Consider the following 17,951-nt stretch of genomic DNA (forward strand, 5'->3'; position numbering starts at 1 on the left):
TGCAGATATTAAATGGCAATTCAGATGGAGAGCTTTATTCCCCGCTACCATTTAAGTATGAGAACGTTTCTATGTAAAAGTGCAAACAGGGGGAAAATGTGCATCCGGAGGTTGTAGAGGCTGGACTGGAGTCAGACTCATGCTCCATGAGTTCCACAGTCACCAGTTATCCTGACATGTGTGTAGAGAAAACACACACAGGAGCACGTTTGATCCAGAGCCTTCGGGTTACAGTTTACTCCTGTAGCACTGCCTGCAAATAAAATCAGGGATGTAAAAATAATAGAAAGATTTAATATGATAATTCAATACAGCACCATACAGTGAACATTAACGAACAGCACTAAAATTAAAAACAGTAATGTTGGATCATACGCATTGTTAATTCCTGTAAACCCCCTGTGTCAGACAAATACTATAAACAATAAAAACATCTGTGGAGGTAATTTCAGAATCTAAATTGAATGGTTTTTGCTGCAATAATGAAAACAAGAAAAATTATAAAACTAGAAGTACACGTTTGAATAAGAAATTTTTATTTGATTGATTGTTTCATTTGAACAAATTCAGATGTTTTTGTGAAAGACAGAAATGTTTTTTCAACCTTTAATCATCCTTTGATTTATTTTGTTTCTTCTTAGAGAATTCTAACCTCCTTTGTATTATTACAACAATGAATTTTCATCTGTGATTTCTTCAGGTGGTTCAGGTTTTACGAGCCATCGACAGAGATCAAGGAGGACAGAACGCTTCGGTTCACTTCAGCATCCCTCCAGAGTCCAGCTCTGCCCTCAACCTCTCCATCAGAGAAAGCGGAGGTTGAAAACATTGGCCCTATTTTTATTTTCCGTGCAAAACCCAGAAAACTGACACCAGCCAAAAGTGGTGCATGTTTGTTGTGCAGTGACCGTGTATGATGTGTGTGTGTTTTGGGTTTTTTTTAATTTTTTTCTGCCACTTTATCAGGTGTGACAGCCAGCCTGGTGCTGCAGACAGCCTTAGAGCCCCTGCCTGGATTCTCCTCATCTTTACTCACCCTTTACGTGCCAGTTGTGCTGCGCGATGGGGCCTCGGGTCTAACCAACACTGGCACAGTCACCGTGACTATTTGTCCCTGTTTGCGGGGGGGCATGCAGACTGAGGACAGGGGCAGACAGAGGGACAGGAGATGGGAGAGACACATGGTTTGTCTTCCCGTGCCGTCCGCCTCTCCATCTCTTATATTCAGTTTGGTGACATTACTGGCCATGCTGGCCTGTGTCACAACTCTTCTGGGTACGGTTGGTCAGTTCTCTGAAGTCTCTGAACTACTTTAAACATTGTGTGTTTGTTTGTGACTTTTTTTAAAGACGTTGAGCAGTTGTGTCAGGTTGCTTCTGTAATGTCCAAAGAGTATATGGTCATGTGTCTCTTTTTTTTTTTTTTTTTTTTTGCCCGTTAGTGGTGTGTGCACTCTCGCTGTCATTGCGCCATCAGAAACGAGACTCCCACTCAACCTTCGAGGAGGATGATGTCAGGGAGAACATCATATCGTATGACGATGAGGGGGGAGGGGAAGCAGATACCGCAGCTTTTGACATTACAGCGCTGCAGAGCATGCACAGAATACAGCACATGCACAACAACCGAACCATGTGAGCTGATCCCAGAAATAAAATTAAAAGTTTATCCTGGCTTGTAGGAAGTGTGTGTGTGTGTACATGTTTAGACATCTTTGTGAGGATAGAAAATTGGCATGCCACTATACTTGTGAGGACCAACAGTCACTTACAGGGAGAGAAGCCACATCCCCACAAGTTTGAAGGCATTTTTGAGGCTCAAAATGTGGTTTTAAGCTACAGTTTGGTTATGTTTAGTTTTAGGTTTAGATTTAGGGTTAGGCGTTCATTTTTGATGGTTAGGGTCAGGGTAAGTGGCTAAGGAAAGCATTTCTTCAATTAGATGTCCTTACTAAGATATGAAAATGAGTGTGTGTGTGTGTGTGTGTGTGTGTCTTTGACTGTGTGCTTCTCTGACATTTATCTCTTGGCGCAGATGGTACACCCAGCAAAATCTGCCAAGGGCCAGGACGTACAGCTGGAGTCGTCACCCACGCCCAGGCCTGGACCCTCAGCAACGTCCGGGCTCCGCTCCGCTCTACGGGCGCTTCTGCTACGGCCTCCACACGCTGCCTGTTCTCAGAGATTATCCAGCCGGGCCACTGGAGGCAGGTCTGCAGCTAACTCAGCTGACCCACGGGCTCACCAGAGGTCATTTCAACAATTCCCTCATCATCCAGAACCAGAACACCTTTGAGCCTGTGCTGCACTCTCCTGAGATGAGCACCAGTAGTTTCGAAGCAGAAGGCATGGCGAAAAGCAAAATTACAGAGCGAAATGAAGGCAGTGAAGCAATCGCAGCTGGCACAAAGGAGAATCAGGATCCAGCTAAGGTCAGACAAGAGTGCTGAAAAAAAAACATGAAATTTAACAATGGTTGTAACAGTTATATGGATTAAAATAAGGGATTACCAACTTAAATGAAAGTTAATAGCTAACTGTGAAATTATACACTTGTAGGGGACCCATTCTGCTGTGTGACGCTCATATTAAATATAAACATTATAAGGCTCATGCTTTAAACTGATCTAATGCTCAGTTTTAGACAATTTTATCTGTTCTTGACTTTGTATGATAGCAGAGAAAGAGAATGCCCTAATATGTTGATATTAGGGCTGCCACAAACGATTATTTTGATAGTCGACTAGTCACCAATTATTTTTGCGATTACGTACAGCTTATTGCACCAGCAGCATCTGCTCTTATATAACTATCATTAGCTTACAGCTTTAAGTGTTTACGGATAGTTTATTACATTTTAATGAAATTTGCAGATTGTTTCTGTGAAGTTTAATAAACTCCTTGCTATCTAAAATATAACAGGACACCAGAGTATATTCTCGAGCATCTCACACGTCTGATAATCAGTTGTCTGCTTGACGTTTATTCAGCTGTGTAAAAACTATAACTTAAATCTCAGCCAAACCGATTTACTCAGGAACAAATAAAATACAAAAAAAGCCATACAATAACATTTTGAAGTTATCTAAGTGACTTATATATATTTAACCTGTGTAGCGAAAGATGGCAGTGGGTTTGAAAACGATTTGCCCGGGAGTCCGGTGTTCTCACGGGCTCTAGTGAGCCTTGCCCCAGGCTAGCTATCGAGCTAGTGGGTAACAGAAGTCTCCGAAAACGTCGGAGCGCTTTTGAAAATATGTGGTGTCTTAATAAACTGAGCAGATATTTGAGGTTTATACAGGTCCATTCTCGCCTGAAAATATGTTAAACGTTTATTTTGTGACCCAGAAAGAATAACAAGAGTAATATTAAAACTAACTAGCTGCCACCATTGTTGGAAACTGAGCTGGGCTGCGCTATGAATTCTGGGACACAGCTTCTTCTTCTTCGGGGTTTAACGGCAGCTGGCATCCTTGTACATGCAGTGCTGCCATCTTCTGTTTCAGTCCGTTATTACACTCTTAAATTCTACTACTTATTCCTGCGTCTTTTGTGATCTTACAAAGCTTCAAACGACGCATCGACTATTAAATCAGTCGTCGACAACGTAATCGTGACTAGTGGACTAATCGTGGCAGCCCTAGTTGATATTCTGTTTGCAAAGGGTAGCCAATCAGAAGAAAGCTGGCTAAAGAGTTTAAAAGAGTGGGTAATCTGAGGGCCCAGTAAAAGACTAGTGGATACATTTAAGAATTATTTTAAACTGTGAATCAGTGAATGATTATGTGATGTTTAAGTGTCCCTTTATGATTATATCAGAAAGATCTTATTTTTGGCGTGCGAGTCTGAGACTGCACAGCCTGTTCAAAATAAAAAATAAATAAAACCTTTGGAAAGTAACATTTTTAAAGTTTTTAGAGTCACGCAACCAGTCTTTCAAGATACTGCTCAGATCAAACGTCTCAAAACCACATACTGCACATAGATGAACTGATGTCAGAACAATCAATTCAGGGGTGTTTCAAGTCCAGAATTAAATATTTAGTGGTGTTTACTGGAAGAAAGTTGAAAAAACTCACTCCTTTGATTCCATACGTTTCTCTCTTCGTGTCTTTTTAAATCATCTCCTTGTTTTTCCAGACAAAATCAACAGAACCAGAGTCGACACCGATCACCAGCATGGCTGCAGATTCGACCTACTGTGACCCAAATGAGTCTTCATGCCAAAGTCACACCAGCTTCTCATCAAACCAACAAGAGGGGCGACCGGGGTCATCCCAGACTCAAATCAGCACTGGAGCCACGAGCTGCACCGTAGATGACATTGATACTGATTCTTCTATTCCCTCCATTTCCGAGCAAAATTATTCAAACAGCAGTCAAATGAGCTCTGTAAACACTCCTGTGTACCTGAAAGGAGACACATACAGCATTGTGGGCTCGCTGAACCCAAACAGCCGAGGGACGTGTATGAATGGGACTAACATCAGCGGGCTGTACCCAGCGGGAGTGCAGCTACTGAACATGTGTGGACTCCAGGGAAAGGATTTGACCCCACAGTCTTTGCCCTTACCTGAGGGGATGTTTGGCAACAGCAGAGGCTGGGCAAGTGGGGCGGAGCCGGCGAGAACAGAAACGACCAACCCGCAGCCTCTCAGGATGGAGGAGCTCTTGAATATTCGTCTGGACCAGGTCACCTTTGACCTGTCACAGCCACCATATGACTCACTGCAGACTTACGAGTTTGAGGGCCGTAATTCAAGGGCCGAGTCGCTGAGTTCACTGGAGAGCGATGGAGAAAAGGATGACGGGAGTGTGGTGGGAGGGATAGAGGAGCTAAACCAGAAGTTTCAGAGGCTGGTGGAGATTATCCGAGAGAGGAAGAGGGAAAAGGAAGGAGAAGGAGAAGGAGAAACGCCAGCGCCAGAGCGAGGCAAGACAGCAGAGACCACTCTCAGTGAGACTCATAAACAAAGTGAGGACAAAGGAGCTAAACTACAGAGATGGGATTTCTAGACTCCAATAAAAGAAAAGTTTCAGAGAGGAGAACTATGTTGGCAGCAATGGATTTTAAACACAGCAGGGGTGGCAAAATACACAGCCTCTGACAGAGATCGTCTTGTTGTTTGCCCCCCTGCCAGGAGGGATCCAGGAGGCTGACAGTACAGTGAAGATTTGTGGCGCAATCAGTGCACAGCATATAGTTTTCACCTCCACTGAATTTTAGCAAATGCATATGGAACCTGTCACTTTTCACACTTCTCTTGTAACTGATATTAATAATGCACTTGGGCTTTCAAAGCTAACATTATGAAAAATTTACTTTTATGTAAAATATTGATTCTAAGCCCTGAAAGCTGCATTGTTAGAAAATAGGCCTCATCAAATATTGACTAGAATTGTGACATTTAATATTGATCGTTTAATAGGGCCACACGCTCTAGATAATCCCTGAAATTTATAAGCATTTGGTTTGAATTGGAGAATTTTAAAACACGAGAATTTTAAACATGTCACGACACACACTGCCGCATGTTTACAGAGCCTCTCCAATGAGTCTAGTTGTATCATGTAGCTCTGCAGAGAGACTCCTGCAAGTAGTCACCATTATAGTAAAATCTGCTCACTATGCAATTTGCTCACAATTAGAAATAATTAGACTGTCACTGTCAGACTTGTGTGTTGTTGTGAAAGTGCAGTAAAAAATGTTCATATGTAGATAAACATCAACCTCAACTTCAGTGATTATTGCTGGATATTTACTGGAATGGCCACACGGGAAATGCAAAGGACTGATTTTCAGTTAAACTGTTGCAGACACAAGCTTACACTATACAATTCCCCGTAATTTCTCCCACACAAGATTATTTATAATTCACCATTGTGTTTGGCCGTCTAGAATTATCTCCAGAGGCTTATTTATCTCCCACCTTTTAAAGAGACAAAATTAGGCAAAAGCCATTATGCGACACAGTACACACAGCCATTGTTCTTGTGATGAGCCCAGAACACAGGCAACAGAAAAATAATCATTTACTTTGAGATTTGGTAATGTTATTCAGGCAGTTTGTCATTCTGACAATGACTCATTTCTATAGCTATTTCAAACCTAATTTATTATTCAGGGGACATCAGAATGAGTTATTAAAATAACATTATTTTCTATAACATCATAAAGCAATTTTTACTTTCTTCAGTTTTTCCCCTGTCTTGGCTTCCTCTGTAGTGGGAATTTAGGTCTTAATCAGCCTCGGTTTTAATAAGATTGGATTGCTTTTCGAATTAAATTTGACAGAAAACCTTTGGCTTTCTGACAAGGAAAAAAAAAGAGGCAAGACAATGAAATGCAGAATAAAAGAAACGGGCCAGATGATAAATCGCCATCACCACACAGCATATTATCAGGATGCTGCGCATCGTCTGGCATGGTACTGCCAGATATTGCTGTAGCAATGACACGTTTCCTCCCAGATCACAAGAACGCACTGAATCTAATAATCAACTAAATATAGACACAAGTTAGAATGAGAAAGTCGAGCTGTGCTATCACTTCAAAAGTAGTCAGACAAAAATAAAATAACAGTAAATTAAAATATGTTTGAAATTCAAATGCTTTAAAGGTACATTTATGCACACTTTAAGGGATGCTGAGAAAAGTGCTGTGAAGAATAAGACCCCAGCGTTGGGCCAGGAAACAATATCTGACAGTACAATGGTGCCACCTGAAGTTAAAACACAAGGACTGCAGCTGGAAAATTACAAAGGAAATAGCTGGAAATAGTTACTGATAATTAAGAAGAAGAAAATTACATTTCTCTTGTTTTTTAGAGCTTAAAATTCATAAAATTCAAAACACACTTCAACTAGAAGAAACAAAAGAGACTTAAAGCTGTTTAATTTTTTTATCCTCCCACACTTAGATTATATTTTCTAATAAAATAGAAAAGCTTATTTTAAAAAAAGAAAGGTAACTATGTCATACTTCAGGTCATAAAGGTTAATTTTACCATAGCAACTAGACCCGGATAAAAGTATGTGTCGGTAACTTATGCTTCATTGAAAATTCATAAATACCTTGTATGCTGCAATTGCTAAATGGCACCACGAGATGGCGCCACTTTCCTTGTAGTTGCGTTAAATTCTGGTTGAAAACTGTAAATTTAGGTCGATGTGATTATTTCTTCTATGATTTTTTTGGGGGGGCTAAAAAGCCATCTCTTAGCTGATACTGGAGAAACCAGTGAAATGTGGCTAGTTTTCTGGTTTGTTTGTTTATTTAATGTTTTGAGGTTGCAGGGCATCTTCTGATTATTTCAGGTCCCTCGCGTTATTGGTTATGTCCATTTTCCAAGTCTGGTTTTAAGTATTGTCTTGGGAGGGATATCTCAAGAACATTTCTCGAGATGTGGTCTCTTACGATGGCCGTGTTGCCTGAGCCTCCGTCCTCTGTGTTAAGTATGATATAGCTGCTCATCTGTGCAAACCAGTTTGAATAAATACAGCACCCATCAAACTCAAACCGCTTGAACTGTTCTCATAATGTCTCACGCGGTGACCTTTTAGCACAGAAAAACCTTAATGGTTGTAAACACCCTAAAAACTGTTCCCATGAATCATGGGGGGAAAACAATTTTTACAAAAAGCTTTTTTTTATTTTTAGGAAGAGTAATCCTTTACCCTGGTGGAACCCAATATATGAGGGATGCTAAGGGTCAAAAACAAAGAGAAAACCCTTTCAATTCAATTCAATTCAATTTTATTTATATAGCGCCAAATCACAACAAATGTCGCCTCAAGGCGCTTCATAGATACAGAGAAAAGCCCAACAATCATATGACCCCCTATGAGCAAGCACTTTGGCGACAGTGGGAAGGAAAAACTCCCTTTTAACAGGAAGAAACCTCCGGCAGAACCAGGCTCAGGGAGGGGCGGCCATCTGCTGCGACCGGTTGGGGTGAGAGAAGGAAGACAGGATAAAGACATGCTGTGGAAGAGAGACAGAGATTAATAACAGATACGATTCAATACAGAGAGGTCTGTTAATACATAGACCTCTCTATGTATTTGTGTTTTAAGGATGGCACCTATAACCTTAGTGCACAGCTTGACATGGATTTTAAGAGTAAGAATACCAAACGGAGAAAGTGAAAAGGCCACGTCAATAAAATGAGGAATCAGAAATTTTCATCACTGTCATGGCTGCATATAAAGCTCTGTATTTGCCTTTTTTTTAAATAAAAAAAAAAAAAAACTGTTTGCCCTTTTAAATGGTAAATGGCCTGCATTTGTATAGCGCTTTTCTAGTCCTTAAGGACCCCAAAGCGCTTTACACTACATTCAGTCATTCACCCATTCACACTCACATTCACACACTGGCGATGGCAAGCTACATTGTAGCCACAGCTGCCCTGGGGCACACTGACAGAGGCGAGGCTGCCGGACACATATAGCATATAGCATGTTTCCTCCAGAACAATGGCCACAGCATTGCTGCTATGGGTCCTCCTAAAAAGAATCTGCAAACATCCCTTTGGTCACATTATTGATTAACAAATGGGTCCAGTGTGTCTGGAAAGTTAACTTAAGTTTCTAGAAAGTCAGCCTGCATACATATAAATAGAAATATCTTCAGTTTAGTCAGATTATTTATCTGTATAATTTTATTCAACGTCAAAAACAGATTTGGAAAAGTTACCACAACCCTTAGAGCTATATGAATGTTTAATAAACTCTAATTATTCTGTAAATTAGAATACCATCAACTGGAATTATTTCTGAGTTAGTCACTAAGTCAAAGTATCCTTGGGCAAGTTACTGAACACCAAGTTGCTCTCAAAGAGTTCATTTGAGTGTGAATATTAGATAGAAACCACTCAGGCATGAAAAAAGTGTTTCTGTGAATGGATGAATGAGGCAAGTTGAACAAAGTGCTTTGAGTGCTCAAGCAGAGTAGAACAGCTCTATATAAGAACCAGGTCATTTACTTTTTACCACATGTTAACTTAGAAGTGCCTATAGTGGTGTTATTGCCCCTCTCTAAAGATCCATAAATGTTACCACTGTGGCATCAAAACTGCATTTACGAAACCAAATATCAAATGTGATTTTTAAAAATGTTCAAATGTTTGGTGAATTTGCACCAGATAAGCTATAAAGCTCTTTTTTCACCATCAGCATTAAGACTTTATTAGTCTTAATCTGGTAAGTGCCAACAAATTCATCATCTCTGCTGATCCCATGAGAGCACCGAGCGAATGCAGCTGCATGGAAGCTACAATTTCATTAACAAGTGGATTTACCTGCCAGCACAGAGCTGTCAAGCGCTACTGAGTCAATGCTGCATCGTGATTGGCTCGTATGTTTCTAGGTTTAGCTGTTGATTGGCTCTTTGGTGAGAGGAGTGGGATATTCAACATCTTTACAGAACTCTAAGAACCCTGAAGAAAAATCTATAGAGTGTTACGTCGCTGTCTTTAATAATGTCTTTTATGTTACTCGGAAATACCAGTAATATGACCAAACTCTTTACCAGAATTACCGGTAACAGTTTACTGCCTGTGAAAGGTCACTGGTGTTAAATCGTTTGAGGGAAACGCCCTGTTACTTTTCTCCAAATGCTCTGCAGGGAGGCAGAATACAGCAAGTCAAACATTGCAGTTTAAACACCTGTTCACACATAATCTTGAAACTTTGTACCAACACAGAGTGCAGATAAGGAACCGTGAGTGGTTTAACAGAGGATTTTATTAAATTCCTTCAAAGGTAATCATAAAGCCAGGCCTCCTAGACTTACAAAGGTAGGAATGAGCCTTCTTCATAAATGGGACCATTTGACTGGTTGTAAATGGTTAGTATATAGACCACACTTTGGCAAAATATCTTAACACAACCTGTCATACAGAGATCTTTGATAAATCATCCTTCAACACTTTGGTTGAGGAAAAAAAACACATTTATATGTAAAACGGCAGTTAAATAGTGTGAAACACTGGATTTGTTTAAGGCAGCCTGTGATTATTGTATTGAAAGGCCCAGCAAATTCACATGTCAAAACTGAAATGAATTACATTAGAAACTTTAAAGAAAATCACATTATTTTTCACACTGTTGCACGTCAGTTTTTTTTATAAGAGCACTTTACATCTGCGTGAATCGCTCATCGTCCGAGAACGTCGAGTTATAAATGCCATCATTTGCACAGTTTTCAGCCGTTTTCACCCCTGTCTCTTCGTCGCTGTCCTCGTCATCTGCATCCATGTTTTTCTTCCTACGAAAAGAATGAGCAGATCAAATGAAGCTCAGTTATCATATTTTCAAAAAGCTAAATTAAATACATCCACAGTCATCTGCTCACAGTTTTCTTTGGACCAGAGGATACACAAGCAGGGCGATGATGCCGACGCTAACTGCACCCATGACCACCCCGAAGACAATGAGCCACGGAGGGGTGTCAGGGGAGACCGGTGCTGCCAGAGTGGGATAGATGCCATCGAACTCCAGAGTTTGATCTGTTAGCAGAAAAGCACCGTTGATTCGATTTCTCGACTTTCTATTGGACAAAAGAAAAGATTTCATTTAAGGGGATTATTCTGGAAAAGGCCAAACTGCACTGACTCTGGACAGCAACACAGTTTTTACAGTTTTGCCTCTTTACACCACCTAAGTTGATTAAATCCAGTAGATCTAGAAATACTTTTCTCTTCCCATCGTTCTGGTTGTCGGATGGATTTATTTAGATTTTCCAAGCCTAATGATGGCCTCTTTCACTGTCTTTGGACGTCATGTTGAGCGTTAAGGCCACAAAATGCAAGTTATTTCTCAACTACTTGACAGTCAGTTGTCCAATTACTCTGAAAATAGAGACAATACATGAAAGTGGCTGCAATTGAGGTTAATGCAGCTTTAATTAAAGCTGCGTTTTAATCATATCCAGATAAAATCCACTGTAGTGGTGCGCAGAGACAAAATCACAAAGTGTTTCATTGGCCAAATGCTTAAGGATTTGCAACTTTGTGTCAAAAACACAAGTCACACTTTTGCTCCATGTGTTCATGCAACATTGTTTCAGTAATGCTTAAATGTAGCCGATTTTAAACTCCTTTCTCCGGTCAGGGTCATTTCTCAGTACAGTACATCCTCCAGGGGATCTCTAAGTACTTCTTAAAACTGATGACTCACACACACAAAAGCATTTTTTATCATGAGTGATAAAACTGTTTTTAACTTTTAGGTTGACCTGGGGCTGGAACTGTTTTTTGGAAGCTTTGAAACCAGTTTGTCATCTTAGAACTTAGCATCCCCTGAAACGAATGCATTAAGGAGGCAGACAAGAGGAGGTGGTGAAAGTATGCCAAGTTAACACAGAAGCGCCTCAACAGTGAGTGGTATACACACTGCAAACCCATTAAGTTAGTTTGCAGTTGGCCAGTTCCTCTGCAGGACCTGCTGTACAAGCTGGACACAGAAGCTACTGAAGTGGGCCGAGGCTGCCGAGGATCAGAAATAGTAATCAATGCATTCTTACAGGTATTAAACTGTATAAAAACATTGGCTGTAGTTTGAATTCAAACTACAATTTTAAAACTTTTTTTTTAATTAGCTGACCTTATCGTTCCTGTACAGGAAAAAAAGCTTCAAAATACCCTGACTTCCCACATAAATTCTACAAGCCGGTGAATTTGTGCCAGAATCTCGGGAAATCTGTGATTCCAAAGTCTGCCTGTGAGTCTCCTCCTAGATGTGAGCCTGGAAAACCTTCAAAGATAAGATGCCAGCTGGAAATAAACACGCTAGTGGACCAAACATTTATAAAGTGACTCGTCCCAGTACAAAGGAGCAGTGGTTTGGTGCAAAGTCCCATACAAAATTTGAGCTTCATAAATGCTAACCGTAAATGCTAAAAAATACAAATATGGTGAAGAGCACCTGCGTTAAGTTATGCTGCTCTACATAACACATGTATTTACAGTAGAAACAGAGGATTTGTTTGGTGCTTTTTTTTGTGGGGGGGGGGGGGGGGGGGGGGTTACCAAAAATATTTGTTTGCTTTTTAAAAAAATTCTACTGCTATCTCTATCAGTTATTGTGATCCATTAAAATAGTGGATGTTAATGGCTGGTTGAGGCTTTTCACTGTGGACACTGCATATTGTGCCCCTGCCTGTGTGGCTTCTCTCCTGTCACTCCTGGCTTCCTCTCACAATCCAAGGAGACAGCAGGCTTGAATGTGAGCGTGAACAGCCGTCTCTCTCTGTTTCCCCTGTAATGGACTGGTGACCAGAAAAGTGTGATGGATGGATGGATGGATGGATGGATGGATGGATGGATGGATGGATGGAAATGTTTAAATGAGAATGCTCATTACCTACATGAGGGAAATTATGTTCACTTAAGTACAAAAATAACCTGTTACTTCATAAAAATAAAAGGGATCGAAACCCATTAGTTATTAGTCATTTTAGAATTTTCTAGGAAATGATAAAATGGGTAATAAATGTTTAAAAAAATACTTTAACATCCGCTATTTACATCCAGCTAATAAGAAAATAATAGTACCAATAACTAAAACTGTAGCATGTGATTACTTTATAGCCATCTCCACAGTTCCTTTATCAACAAGTTCGGTGTTGTTCGGCCTCGTCACCACAAACCAGAAGGACACTCTCGGAGTCTCGTTACACGGATGGACGTCTGAAACCCTGGTGAAGGTTTACAAGACAATAAAAGCGAAGTTATAAAATGTGAGTCACCTATCGTGTTAAGAGATGTTCTATTATGTTTTTACAACTGTTTAAGAACAGATGACACAAAAACAGTCTTACCCAAATTCTTCTCCGTTAGTGTAATCCCTCATGGCAAAAGCCAGAGCTGCCCGGAAAAGGAACATTTCATTTTTGTTCCAGGGATACTGCAAAATCAGCAACATCAGATTAGGGACTGTTTTTCAGCAAAGGTTAACTGTTTGCCACGTGGACCTTGGCCTCATATTAAGCAGTCACATGCACTTTAAGAGAATTCTGGATAATATTAAGCACTTGATTGTAACCATGACTCTAAAATGATGGCGTGTAAAATATTAATAAAACCATAAGTTAATGATTTGGAAATTAGTTAATGTGTGTGTGTGTGTGTGTGTGTGTGTGTGTGTGTGTGTGTGTGTGTCTTAAATTTCATACCATCAGCAAGTTGCATTTAAAAGTAGCATTTCTACTCCCTCTGTAAGTATTTGGAAATTTCCAAACACTTACTGCTGCTGTATCGCTGCTGAAATTTGAGGCCTCCTCTGTCATATTTGTTCCTTCATAATGTGCAGAACGGTGCATGCCTAACAGGTCTGAACAGACCGTTTAATCTCTCAATTCTCGATTTTCTCTGCTGCAATACCCAACGAATGTGGTTTGGCATTTTCTTGCTGAAATAAGCAAGACTTTCAATTTTAAAATCTACGTATGCAATCATGACCACCTTATTAGGTACATCTGTTTAACTGCTCATTAACATACATATCTAATTGTCCAACCACATGCAAGCACGCATGTCAGTGGCTTTTAATGCCACACGTCCGGGTTCTGAGTATTTCAGGAATTTCTGATTTGCTTAGATGTTCGCACGCAACCATCTGTAACAAAAAACAGTCCAGAAAACAGAGAGAAAATATCCAGTAAGCAGCAGTTCTCTATGTGAAAATGCCTTGTTGATGCAAAGGGGTCAGAGAACAATGGGCAGACTGCTTTGAGTTAACAGGAAGGCAAAAGCAACTCATAACTACTAGTTACAACCACACAGAAGATGATCTCTCGACGCATAGCACACCAGATCTTGAAGCAGAAAGCAGAAGACCACACCGGGAAGCACTCCTGTCAGCTAAGAGCAGGAAACTGGACAATAGAAGATTAGAAAGATGAGCATTAATAAGGTCTAAATCAGGGGTGTCCAACTCCAGGCCTTGAGGGCCGGTGTCCTGCAGGTTTTAGACATGTCCTTGATCCAACACAGTTGATTTAAATGGCTAAATTACCCCCTTAACATGTCTTGAAGTTCTCCAGAGGCCTGGTAATGAACTAATCATTTGATTCAGGTGTGTTGACCCAGGGGGATATCTGAAACCTGCAGGACACCGGCCCTCAAGGCTTGGATTTGGATGCTGTGTATCAACAGTTCAGGATGCTCCTGGTATTGTAATAGGGTGAGGGATATTTTTTTTGGCACACTCTGGTGCTTTTAGTGCTAAATTTAAAGGCCACATCCTGCTTGAGCATTGTTGCTGACAGCATCTATCCCTTTATGACCACAGTGTACCCATCTTCTAATGGCTGCTTTCAACACAATAACAACCCAGCCACAAAGTTCAGATCATCTCAAACTGGTTCCTTGAGCATGACAGTGAGTTCACTGTACTCAAATAACCTCCACAGTCACCAGATCTCAGCCCAACAGACACCTTTGGAATGTGCAAAGGGAGATTCACATAATGGATGTGCATACAAAATTTGCAGTCACTGCATAAAACTCTGAAGAAATGTTTTCACCGCTTTGTTGAGATAAAGGATTAAGGCAGATAGAAGCAGGTCCTAATAAAGTGGCTAGTGAGTGCATCGTGGAGTTTCAATGGTGCCTTTAAAGATTTGCAAGTTGCCCATGGTATCTTCACAAAAGCACTCAGTGCCATCACAGATCTTAAAGAGGAAAGCTGTTCAGGAGGTTTTTCGTCTTTGTCTCAATCTTTTTTGAATGAGCTCCATAAACGGAGACAGCAGCATCTCTGGATCTTGTTTCTGCATGTATTTTTTATTTGCATGGTACACTTTGAACTTTCAAAAGTATTCCTGAGCCCATGCGGTGATGTTCACTCCAGATTCAGGTCTGATTTATATTAAAGTGTTCTCTGAGGGCATGACAGCCATTCAGCAGTGATTTTCAGCCCTTTTCTCTTGCGTATAGAGATTTTGCTGGATTCTCTGAAACATTAATGATATTATCTATGATCAGTGTACTGTAGAAGATTAAAATTCTCTCTGTTTGTTCCACAAATCTGTGCCAGAGTATTGAAATTCTCCCCATGTTCTGAAAGACTTACCCTGCCTAGCATGGTTTTTTTATATGTAATCCTGTTCATCTAATTACTAAGATGTTTCCAAAGCAGGTGTTTGGGGGTGTTTTGCTTGTTTTTTGGGTTTTTTTTAGCATTACACAGCTTTTCCGGTCTTTTGTTGCACCTGGAACTTCAACTGATTGTAATGCTGGACATGAACGATCACATTTCTCAGTTCCACCACATTTTCTTTGTAAATATAGGTTGGAAATCATTCCTTTCTTTATTTATAATTCACAAAACATTCAAATTTTTAAGGGCATGGGATTGCATTCCTGTTTTTAATATTATGAAGTCAGAGCTGTTTATGGCAAGAAGAGCGATCTGAGGATGTGGAGGAATATTTAAATATATACATACAGCTTGATCTCCCAGTGCGGTTTTGATGCTGAATCGAACTTTGTAGGCTTCTCCAACACCTATAAAGATAAAAACAGACTGAAATGTCCTCTGCGTGCCATGAATTGCTGTGCTAGGCTTTAGATGAGAAGTGTAGCTGCTGCAGTTTATCTTTCCTGTGCTGATAGACTGAATCCCAAGAGCAGCAGCATCAAATGTAGTCTCTCTCAGCTATTTCCTCATAGTTTGGTTGTAGATTAGCAATTTTAGGATCATTGTTCAAGTCTACAACCACGATGGAATGAATGAAACTCTTGTTGTGAGGTAAATGCTAAGTTATTTGTCTAATCTGACTTTGTTCCAGTAAAGAGATTAGAAGCTGCATTCCACACTGACTTCTGGGCTAAGAAGGGATAAAACTCCTGTACACAAAGCCTGTGTTTATTCATATTAATGAATTTATGTATTTTTTTTTAAAAGGTGAACACAACAATATTTGACCAAAGGTTACATTTTAAGAGCCTTACCTGGTTTACAGAGCTCTTCCGCCACAGAAAATGACAAACTGAGCAGGAGCAAGATCTTTTCCAACATTTTTCCCAGAAAACAAAAAGCAGGATAACACAATGCTGTAAAAGCTCAGGCAAAGGTCCCAGCATTCACTGATCTAAAGAGGTCGGCAGAGGATTTAACTGGATAAAGCCAGGGTTTAATGGTTAAGCCAAGACACACCTGAACTAATCTGTCCTCTCTGTAAAAAAAAAACATGGCTCTCACTACGCTGCACTGCGTGGAAACATTCAAGTGGGCGCTGTTTGTTCATGCTTTCCAAAGGAGCCAGATAGGTCTAATGTGATAGAGGCAGACCTCCCAGAGGAGAACAGAATGGCCCAGTCTGTTTCTATTTGCTTAGTATAGCACAGTGTGTGAACTTCCAAGTTACAGCCACTTAAAATGGTATAATAAGTAGTGACCCCTAGAAACAGAAACAGCCTGGGAAAGAATATAGCATCTACTAATTAATAGAAGTGGATCTGTTATTTTTTCCAGTTCCATATTTTTACTTTTACATATACGATATGATATGATATGATATGATATGATATGATATGATATGATATGATATGATATGATATGATATGATATGATATGTAAACTGTTACCTTTCATTTTAAAAGAAAACAACATTAAAACATTAAAGGTGAAACTAACAGAGGAATTTAGAAGAAGAGCAAATAGTGTGACCCACAGGGTGTAGTTGTAGTACAGTTGTTGTTGTTGTTGTTGTTGTTGTCTAAGCCTGGAACCCTGAGCCCCACTTATAAATCCTTGCACAGCATTTACAAAATCCCCTCACCCAGCCACAGGTATTAATCTCGAGGAGCCGTGATCTTTGCAAAGGCTGGATGGTTTCTGTTCTAAAGCAGTGCTGCTGTTGGTAAGTGGTGGTAAACATGATCACTGCTGGTATCAGAATGCATGTGCCATAGAAATAAAAGTCAAAAAGAGAGAAAGAGAGGGCAGTACTCCAGAGTCAGATTTCTCATATGTGCCAGCCCTTCTGGAACTTGTAAATACTGACAGTACATGAGTAAACGCTTGGATTTTAAGTCACCGTTCTTCTGATTGGCTGCCCCGTGCAATGACAGGATTTAAACAAGAAGGGTCTTTATCACCTAAGACAAATCAAGGATATGAAAAACAACAATCTCATTATTTCAGACTTTCACGAAGTTTAATATGAGCATTATAAGAGGCTAGAAAATAAGGATAAGCAGAACAGGTCCATTTCAGGTGCAGTTCATTTAACCCGCCAGCGACCCAGCCATATGTTTACACTAGATCATGAAATGAGGTAGCAAGATTGACTGCAGGAGAAGCCTTGAGGATACTTGATGCACAAAATGAGGATGCAAACAGCTCAGCTGAAGGAGATGAGTTGGGTTTACTAGTTAACTTGAAAACATGGAGCATATCCCAGCTGCCACAGGGTGAGAGGCGGGGTGCAGAAAACCATTTGTACTCACATTCACACTTACGGTCAATTCAGAATTAGCGGTGAAGCTAATCCCATACTGTAGCTGCATGTTTTGGACATATGGAGACTGCACACACACCGGACGGTGGATTCAAACCCCTTGAAAATCATGTTATCAGAATAAATATCACAGATAAAGGGAAGAGTACAAGTATGATACACAAAACAGTACTTCTGTATGAAACAAAGCGAAGTCACTTGATTATTTTAGTCACTAAAATATTTTGGTTGCTTGAGGGTTAAGCCCAAAAGTCTGATTTGGGATACAGGTGAAATCAGCTCAGCACTCTCTGTCCTTTCTGACCCAGTCCTGCTCGGTCAGAGTCAAGCAGTACAAACTGTACTCTCCACACTCCCTGTTCCTCCCTACATGGTTATCAGGTCTAACCTAGCTTTGCTATGTGATGCAGAAATAAAATCTCCCACAACAGATCCCAGTGAGCTCATTCTCATCCTCTTTACTGAAAAAGCCTTTGCAAACACTT

General features: G+C 40.3%; 2 protein-coding genes across 3 annotated transcripts in view; one reads left to right on the forward strand and one right to left on the reverse strand.

Annotated features, from left to right (window-relative positions):
- Positions 1–12,301, forward strand: part of LOC146491035 (cadherin-7-like) — a 31,848-nt gene extending 19,547 nt beyond the window's left edge. Inside the window, exons 10-14 of the mRNA XM_085149927.1 lie at positions 701–818; positions 967–1,275; positions 1,442–1,634; positions 2,035–2,431; positions 4,140–12,301. Coding sequence (XP_085006053.1) covers positions 701–818; positions 967–1,275; positions 1,442–1,634; positions 2,035–2,431; positions 4,140–5,015 — 1,893 coding nt within the window. The 3' untranslated portion in view covers positions 5,016–12,301. The remainder of the gene's footprint in view (positions 1–700; positions 819–966; positions 1,276–1,441; positions 1,635–2,034; positions 2,432–4,139) is intronic.
- Positions 9,726–16,297, reverse strand: cltrn (collectrin, amino acid transport regulator). Of its 2 annotated transcripts, XM_085149933.1 has the most exons (6): positions 15,956–16,286; positions 15,450–15,508; positions 12,820–12,905; positions 12,583–12,696; positions 10,354–10,548; positions 9,726–10,266 (listed from the first exon to the last, which is right to left on the reverse strand). In XM_085149933.1, exons 1-6 carry the CDS (start codon positions 16,020–16,022, stop codon positions 10,137–10,139), a joined length of 651 nt encoding a protein of 216 aa, XP_085006059.1. In that variant the 5' UTR covers positions 16,023–16,286; the 3' UTR covers positions 9,726–10,136. The 2 variants fall into 2 exon arrangements, with proteins under 2 accessions (XP_085006059.1, XP_085006058.1); XM_085149932.1 differs by lacking the exon at positions 15,450–15,508 and having other exon boundaries at positions 15,956–16,297.
- Between the last annotated feature and the right edge of the window lie 1,654 nt (positions 16,298–17,951).

Source organism: Neolamprologus multifasciatus, chromosome 23 (genome assembly GCF_963576455.1).
Source record: "Neolamprologus multifasciatus chromosome 23, fNeoMul1.2, whole genome shotgun sequence".
NCBI lineage: Eukaryota > Metazoa > Chordata > Actinopteri > Cichliformes > Cichlidae > Neolamprologus > Neolamprologus multifasciatus.

Coding starts and splice junctions, on each gene's coding strand:
- cltrn (XM_085149932.1), bottom strand. CDS start 16,087: ATGCTGGGACCTTTGCCTGAGCTTTTACAGCATTGTGTTATCCTGCTT. Junction 12,697..12,819: donor ACTAACGGAGAAGAATTTGG/GTAAGACTGTTT, acceptor AACCTTCACCAG/GGTTTCAGACGTCCATCCGT. Junction 10,549..12,582: donor ACTGTGGAGATGGCTATAAA/GTAATCACATGC, acceptor TTTGTCCAATAG/AAAGTCGAGAAATCGAATCA.